We start from the raw sequence: 8,582 nt of genomic DNA on the forward strand, positions 1-8,582 counted from the left end.
ACACGGAATAAATGGCTTTAGTAAATTTGAAGTTTAATATGGATGAGGTTCCATAGTTCGAAGCTTAATAGAAAAGGCAATATTTTACTTTTACTGTAATATTTAATCATGTATGGTTTAAAGTAATAATTAAAAATATAATGTAAAGGAAATTTGAATGCAAAAACCAATTACGTGCTTCTAACTCCCTGTCAGGTTTTAAAGTACTAATTAGTTGTCAAAGGCAATACCAAAGTCTTGGAAAGGTGGCTTATATCTAATGAAATTGTAGGCAACTTAAGAGTAAACAATTCTTATCTTCGTTATTACTGATCCTGACAAATGGAGGAATTACAACGACGAATGCGAGTATTGGGCTCCTCTGTTTTAAGACATGACTTTCATTTGGCATGGTTTCATCTGCAATTTCGTAGCTAGACTTGTGCTCTATATCCTAATCAGATCATGAGCTTTTCTCATTAATAATAAGTGGAGTTTCCTGTTCAGTTTTCTGTTTTAAAAGTTGTATTCATGCATGAATCTTTAGTTATGTCACAAACATTACTGACATTTGTTCTTGCATGTTCTCCTGGTATAATCGCGTCTGAAGCCACGGCTTCTGCTGCATTTGGTGTGTTCAGTAGCAACTCGGGGGTGTTCTTTTCATTTCTCTTCCATGTCAGTAATGTTGCCTGACTGGAACCAATAAGAGGACGTGATGGACTAGTATCATTTTAGGGTATTTAGCTTTTGCATTCAAGCCATTGAAAGAATGTTTCATACTAGCATAACTGCAACCGTAAACAGGGGCCAAAACTGGCTTTATATTCTCCTCTTGCCATGCCATGCATATATACTTTAAAAAACAAAGCTGTTGAATAAGCACAATATATATTGCAAACGTATATGCTGAATTAGTTCACAAACATTCAAGCCAGACAGTGGCATCATCAGCAGTGTCTTAATTATTTCTCACTGCAAGATGTAGTCGTGCTAGTGCTCACAAGATTATATATGTAGTGAAGAAAAGAGAAATGGTTCGAATCTCTGGTTATGAACAAGCAGAAGATATTAAATAGCATGAGTGAAGATGTTCGGCATCATCGAGCTTCCGGGCAACCGATCAGCCGCTGGAAGCCTTGGAGACCTCCTTGAGAGCCCGCAGGATCTCATCCGACTTCAGATCACCGCGCGTGGTGGTAGCCAATGGGCTATCGGACGGGACAACGTCTTCCTTGTGGTAACTCCCTGAGCTCCTCAGCAGGTCCTCTGAGCCTTTCTCGGTGACGCCTTTAACAATCACCGTCTTGTGTAGTCCTGAAAGCATCTCCTCACGGTCGGTGTCGCCATGTTCCCCGAGGACAATGTACATGTTGCCCACGGGCAGGCCCCAACGCACAAAGAGGTACCTGAGATTGTCGGCAGAGATCCAACAATTAATTGATATGCTTGTTGCTTTTTTGTTGTAAAAAATGCTACCGTATTTTGTGAAAAAACAAAAAAATGCAGCACTCTTTTGACCGGAAACAGCAAGAGTTCTGTTTTTGCATTATGGAACAGAGTAAAGAGCACTGAGAAAACAACGGAAAAAACTGTACAATAGAAAACGAAAAACACAAGGGCTACAGCAGAGTGAGCCTTCGCTCAATAAAACAATGCGGTACTCACCTGAGTGCTTGTGACCTTGATGCCATGAGAGGGACAACCTGCATCCTCGTTGACTTCCGACAGTACATGAGGTGGCACCGGAGGCCACGCATCCTCAGCCTCTCCCGCATCTCATCGATAGTTCTCACCTGTGGAATTAAGAAAATTCACGTTCATATACCAATGGTAAGGATTGTTCATTTGTCAGTGAGTAATGAAAGATAAAGATATGCAGGAGCCTTTACCTTCTTGGGGTCCCTGACGAAGAAGGAGACGCAGTGCGCATTGCAGGACTCCACGTCAGGCTCGACGACACTGCCGGAGCCGTCCTGTGAGGCCATGAGCTTCCCTATGGTCTGCCTGGCGCCGTCGTGAGACCACCGATGGTTGATGTGCTGCAGGTAGTCCTGGTCGGGCCGGAGCTTCCCCTGGGCATCCAAGCACTGCGCGGAGCCAGGGTAGTACACCTCGCTGCCACTGCCGCAGATGAGCGCATCGAAGTCGGTTGGGGGAACCTTCCCCGTCTGTAGGAGCTGGAGCGTCTCGGACAGCGGCATCGCCGTCGACAGTGCGAACCCGGAGATCTTGGACAATTGGGTGTCAGACCGGACCGCCCTGAACACCTCCTGAATCACCTGCAACATCTTCTTGCTGGAACGTCCGTCGTCACCATAGCAGTCCACGGCCACGATGAACAGCCGGCGGCGGCGGCGCAGGAGTGGGTACTTGTTGACGGTGCCAGCGGCGTGAACGTTGGCCGGATTCTTGTCCGTGGCAGCATCTGGAGCTGCAGAAGACGACTGGTGGAGCTTGTTCATGATCTTCTGCACCTGGTCCTGCGGGTCCGACGAGGCGGGCTCGTTAGTGGAGCCTCGCTCGCCGTCGATGGACAGGCGGAGCGATAGGTCCTGGAATTCCATGAGCGAGTCCTCGGCCTCATCGTCAGCGCCAGCGTCCGCAGGCGTGTCCTTGAGCCAGCGTGGGTTCCTGATCCGGCACCCGGCCACCCTGGCGAGGTACGTCCGGCAGTGCTCCGGCCACGAGTAGAGGTGGATGTTGCGCAGCCCGTTCTTCCGGCACTCATGCCACAGGTTCTTGTCGGCCACCAGCTTCAGCAGCGCGTCGGCGATGGCGTTCTGGTCGTGCGGATCCACTAGCAGCCCACTGTTCAGTGTCTATACCAGTGCCACACACATCACGTAGTTAAATGTACTTTCACACATAACTAGTGCATAGCAAAATTTGCAACACAGGATGTGGAAACATAGGATGCATGCTTACATTTGTAATGTCGACCGGACCGCCGTTCTTGGTGGCGACGATTGGGAGACCGTGCGCTGCAGCCTAAAGGCCATAAGATTGCCAGTATAAAGTTATGTTTATCTTTATTTTTCTATGAGAACAGGGAAGCATCAGCTGATTGACATTGTCAGATAACTGGAACTGAAGCTAACCTCGATTAGTGTAAGGCCGAAAGGCTCCACGAGAGCAGGATTGATGAATACACCCTGCAGGGGATAACCAATGCTTTTCGTCAGAATGAGATGCTGAATCTTAAACATGATAGAACAACTGAATATAACATGCAACCGACCTTCGTCTTGGCTGTGAGGCGATAAATCTCAGGGACGTCGGCCTGCTTGTGATGCTTGGGGAAGGCCACACTTCCATACAGATCATACTTGTCAACCAGCTTCAAGACAGTGGTGAGGACATTTGCATTGCCGGGAGGCATCTCCTCGATGTCATCTCTGTTCCCCATGATCAGAACCTGAAAACAGATGATGTAAATTTTGTTAACCACCACAAGATATTCTGAAACATGCTTTCTGGTCCTCCTTTCATCCAGTTCCTAATATCATCAAATGTCAAAAGATCATTCACATATTCATCTAAATATGATATATGGTTACTAAGTTTGCAAGTTCCCTGAATGGGCAGCATTTTCCAAATGCTTTGAGAAGATATTCAGAAACATGTTACTCTTTTCATAAAGGTAACAATGAAATGTGGATGATCTTTTGACATTTGATGATATTAGGAACTAAAAATATGTTACTAAATTTGTGTAACTAAACCAAAAATATGGTTACTGAAGTTGTATAACTGACTTTACTTATTCAGGTAGGCCGTCTAAAAGGAGGCAGGATATTGCTTACTAAGTTTGCAAGTTCCCTCAGTGGGCGGCATTCTCCAAATGCTTTGACAAGAGTAGTGATGTTCTTCTTCGGATCAGGCCTTGACAGTGCCAAGATCATTGGCTTGTGAGGATTGGTCAGGAAGCGCATCACCTGTGGCACGAGTTTCATGCGGCAATATTATGATCATTTTAATTGATGTAGATTGAAATTGATTTGGATATGCATATGAAATTTGGAACCAAACACCAACCTCAGCCCAGATTGGGGGTAGTGACCTCGGTGATGCAGCATCCAGATTTATATCATCTTTATCGCCATCTCCATCGATATCTTGAACCACAACATTGCTGAAATCCATCCCAGGAGGAATCACCTATCAAGAAGCAAATCGAATTAGCACAAACAAAAACCATGGGGAAAAACTACACTCATTGCCACATATGCCACCTCAAATACCAACTTGCGGAATTTTGACAGATATGGTACATTGGTATTACACTTGAAAAAATTGGTTATACTTGGTACTGGACACTCACCATCATCCTAGGCATGAAACGGCCATGGCAGCTGAGCCCGCGTCTCGTCCGTGCCCGCAACACTTTCTCAAGCTTGACATCAAAGCCATCATACAATCCCCACTGCTCATCGATCTCCTGCCTGGTGCTAGTAATCACAAGCTCTGCTGCGTCCAAGGCCAGCTCCTCCCCCTCAATACGCCTCATGATCTTGTAGGTTGCGTCGATCTCCTCCTTGGACATACGCCCTTGCATCATAATCTGCTCCAGCTTGTTCCTCCCAAGCGAGTGACCAGTGAGCACCATCGGCACATTCAACGCGCCAGAAAGAAGGGCAGCAACATCGCCAGCGTCGGCATAGTGGCCATGGATCACATAAGGCAGCACTGGCTTCCCATGGCCTACCTGTTCGCCCAAAACCTTTGACATGTTTAGAATGTGCGCAAGGGCTCCGTCAACAAACTCTTGGAGGTAAGGCCACAGGGACTCCTTCTTGATGTACTTGTTACTCTGGCCGCAAGGGATGCGCACAATGTATGCCCCGCCGCTCTCACCGCTCCCCTCTGCGTCGTGGGAACCGGAGGTTAACATCTCTGTTGGCTCCCCGTAGCTCCAGTCCACGTCGGGTGATGACACTTGGCGAGTAAACAGGTCTACTCTGTACACTCCGGGCATCATTGCAAGCGCTCTCGCAAGTTCCACAACATATTTCACCTGAAAAACAGGAGAATAGCTCGCCATAAGTCAATGCAAATCTTGGTTACAAGAAACATTTTGTGTAACTAAAGTTCGGTTTGGTTTACCTGCCCTCCCGTATCTGAATCACTACCCAGTTCCATGTTTTCTCCACGGACAAGACCGTGCACACTGCAACCAAGATGACAAAAATTGTAAAACTTTCACGACATCAACATGGCAATGGTCATGCAGTATAGGATAGAAGTTAAAGGAATTGGTTAACAGAGCTGTGAGGTTTAAGAATGAGACCTGATGAGCACAATGTACAACTTCTTCTCCTTATTCTCGTCCGACCACACACTAAGGTCGGAGAAATTCCTCTGGAACTTCTTCTTGGGGGTCCCTGACGGCATCAGCTCGCCGACGATGTCCCCCTTCTCGCCCTCGTCGAGATCTTCCGACAGGTCCTCCGTGGCCTCGCGGCGCACCTTCTCCTGTTCATTCTGCCGAGCCGACATCCTCTGGATGCCCTCAATCTCCAGCTGCTCGTCATCAAACAAGCCACGCCGCACCAAAAGGATAAAAATGTTCAGAAGCGTGACCAAATCCAAAAGGAAATACTCTGTTATGGCAAGAAATAATACTGCAAAGGCCTTCTGTTTTTGTTTCTTTGTTTACTTTTCTTTTCGGTCCTGTACAGACTCATTCAAAAAAATTATAAATATATGCAGTAGGAGCAATTCCTGTTTTCCGGCAAAAAATAAATGCAAACGCATCAGTCTGGCAGATGCAGTTTCCTTCGGTTGAGAGAAAATGGGAGAGGGGAAAGTGAAAGCCAACTTATCAGCCATTACTGATGGCACGAGAAGATCGTAATTCCCTTTCTCTTTTCACATCATTTGTGTGAAGAAACGATCAGCAATCATACATCCTATCTCCGAAGAAAAACATCATAGGGCCAAAATATAAAATAAAATGGAGACGTGTGTGTTGTCTCTGAGACCAGAGTACTGAATTCTCGAAACGTCAGAGGCGCAGAGAGATCATGCATGCCTACGGCTTGATCTGGTTTCTAAACGACGAAATGACCGATCTAACCTCACGACCAAACATGCCGTTGGAAACATCTCGATACGTCAATCACTTTCATCATCAAAAAATATTAAAATAATAGATCGACCCATACAGATCGCACCACGATGCAGTTAACAATTGGCTAGTGTGTCACGAACAGAAACAGAGAAACCACAGGAGCAATCAACCGACCGACGAAACCAACCAAAACGAGAAATCAACAAGGGGATCGATCAACGAACACGAGACGATCAAGAAGAGAAGGGAACACGAGAGAGAGGATGGCTTGCCTGCTTCTTCTTGCGGGCGAGGTGCCAGATGCGCCAGCACATGTTCTCGAGGCGGCTGCTGCGCTCGCGGGCGTTGCGGGTCGCCACGACCTTGATCCATGTCCTGTGGAGGTCGCTCTCGTCGACGCCTTTCACCACCTCCTCCACAAAGTACGTTGTGGGGTTGAATATCGTGTGCGGCCCGCGGGGGCTCGACGACGACTTCGGGTCACCCCCGCCGCCGCCGCCGCCGCCGCCGCCGGCCCCGGCACCGGAGCCGCCACCGCCTCCGCCTCCGCCACCCGACGCGCCGCTGTCAAGAATCGCCTCCAGATAGCCATTGATCCACTCGTTGCCGGCCATCGTGATGCACCCGCCGCGGCGGCCCGATTCGCGTGCGTCTGTTCCGTTGGGCGAGAGAGAGGGAGAGATGCTCCGTTGGGCGAGAGGGAAGATGGAACTGTCAAGAGAGAGAAAGAGAGAGGAGAGTGGAGAGAAAAAGGGATGGCGCTGGGTGCGTGGCCGTACCGCCGCAGTTATAGGCTCGGTTGAGAGAAACACGGAGAGCCGGAAGCCAAAACTCCATTGTGGAAGGAGAGGAGGGAAGCGCGCGACCGCCCGCCCGCCAGCCCGCCACGTGGAGAGTGTACATGTTCGTTTCTCTCGAGAAAAGGAATTACGTTTGTACGTGTCGGGGCGTGGTGCGCTCCCGCCGAGGAAAGAAACTAGGATACACCACATTCAACCCCCTCAAATGCAGGCGGACAACGACCCGTTAAGCCTAAGTAATTTTTTTCAGAACTGAATACCTTAATTCAGAAATCTCAAATCCGTTAGGCCATGTACAATGGTTCTATCTTAGCAATGTCACGTAGGATAAATTATGAGATGGGGAAAATAGAAATCATAAGAAAAGGCTTGTCTTCTCTTATTTAAGACAAGACAAGAGATGATCTCTTAGCATAAATATGTCTCACCATGTTTTTAGAAATAGCTAGTTATTGAAGATAAGGCTAAGAGATGGCCCATTATAGACATATTTTTTTGTTATCTCTAAATTACATGCAGACTTTAGATAAGACTATCTTATAAACCATTGTACATGCCCTTACATGCAATGTAAAACCCAATCTAAACGGAGCTCGTCCGGCTTTGCCATGTCCATGTCCGGTGGCTGGTTGCGCCCCTCAAAGTGTTGCTCCGGTCATCAGAGTAGGATATGTGACACGCACCACTCACATGACTCAAGGAGTCACCGTCTTCCATGCCTTACTCTTCCTTGTCGGAGTCTGGAGCCTTGACAGTGTCAGTCAACGTGAGGTCGACAACGAAGCCGTCATGGTCGGAGGTCACGTTCACCATGACACGACTACGGTGCCGGGGGTTGCAGGCCATCACATGAGGCGCTAGAGAGTGCGACTCCCCCTCCCCGGCGTCTATCACAAGTACTGTCGCGCCATCCTGCACGCTGTGCCTCGTACGGCGGGCACGCCGTGCCATACACTCAGTGAATAGGACACGGATGGCCTCGTCGCCAGCACGCCAATGAAGGGGTTGTGCCTCCGCCACGGCGTCCGGGCGCCAGACAAAGCACACCATCTCCGCCGAGGAAGCGACAATCTGCCTCGTCTCAGATCCACGCACCATTTGGGCGAACGTAATGGATTCACGACGGATCGAGTCTGACCGCTGTCGGGCATTCTCCTCACGGAAGCGATGGAGCGCAATGCGGATAGCCATCTCCTTCTCGGGCCTGACTGGGAGGAGGTCCCAGTTCACGGATCGCCGGACGGGAGCTTGGTTGACTGGAGGGTAGTGGAGTGAAGTTGTTAGGGTTTGCCTTGGGAGCGGGTGAGGACGATTATATGTGGAGTCGGGATAGGCCAGTGTGCCCCGAGCTGACGTGACGGACGGGACTGCGCACCAGCTGGATTGGAGGGCTATGATGCTTGGTTAGACAGGCACGAAAGAACTCGAGAGCAGACCTAGGCTAGGACGATGGCCCACGCCCAACAAGATGCGGCTCGCTATCAAGGGCCTGCAGATCCAGTATGCTTCACAGACGAGGTCATGGAGCACCAGTTCCCAGAGGGGTTTAAACCCATCAACATTGATCAATATGACGGAACAACGGACCCTGCTGTTTGGATAGAAGATTTCCTTCTCCATATTCACATGGCCCATGGTTCGAGGGGCGTTTGCCCCCGGGCGTCTGCTACTTCTCGAGCTTGCGTTGGTTTTTCCCTTGAAGAGGAAATGGTGATGCAGCAAAGTAGAAA

The 8,582-nt window shown here is 48.9% G+C and overlaps 1 protein-coding gene across 1 annotated transcript; it reads right to left on the bottom strand.

Annotated features, from left to right (window-relative positions):
* Nucleotides 1–853: 853 nt before the first annotated feature.
* On the bottom strand, nt 854–6,811 carry LOC123063086 (probable sucrose-phosphate synthase 1). The gene is made up of 12 exons (XM_044486825.1): nt 6,325–6,811; nt 5,270–5,502; nt 5,086–5,149; nt 4,304–4,996; nt 4,018–4,140; nt 3,786–3,917; nt 3,221–3,397; nt 3,081–3,134; nt 2,908–2,970; nt 1,872–2,801; nt 1,648–1,775; nt 854–1,388 (listed from the first exon to the last, which is right to left on the bottom strand). Exons 1-12 carry the CDS (start codon nt 6,664–6,666, stop codon nt 1,103–1,105), a joined length of 3,225 nt encoding a protein of 1,074 aa, XP_044342760.1. The 5' UTR covers nt 6,667–6,811; the 3' UTR covers nt 854–1,102.
* Between the last annotated feature and the right edge of the window lie 1,771 nt (nt 6,812–8,582).

This window comes from Triticum aestivum, chromosome 3A (assembly GCF_018294505.1).
Source record: "Triticum aestivum cultivar Chinese Spring chromosome 3A, IWGSC CS RefSeq v2.1, whole genome shotgun sequence".
Lineage (NCBI taxonomy): Eukaryota > Viridiplantae > Streptophyta > Magnoliopsida > Poales > Poaceae > Triticum > Triticum aestivum.

What these genes read in the sequence shown, in the direction of transcription:
- LOC123063086 (XM_044486825.1), bottom strand. Translation starts at nt 6,666, where the DNA reads ATGGCCGGCAACGAGTGGATCAATGGCTATCTGGAGGCGATTCTTGAC. An exon ending in ATTCAGATACGGGAGGGCAG is followed by an intron (nt 4,997 to 5,085) that starts GTAAACCAAACC and finishes CCTGTTTTTCAG; the next exon opens with GTGAAATATGTTGTGGAACT. An exon ending in TCGGCCTTACACTAATCGAG is followed by an intron (nt 2,971 to 3,080) that starts GTTAGCTTCAGT and finishes TATGGCCTTTAG; the next exon opens with GCTGCAGCGCACGGTCTCCC.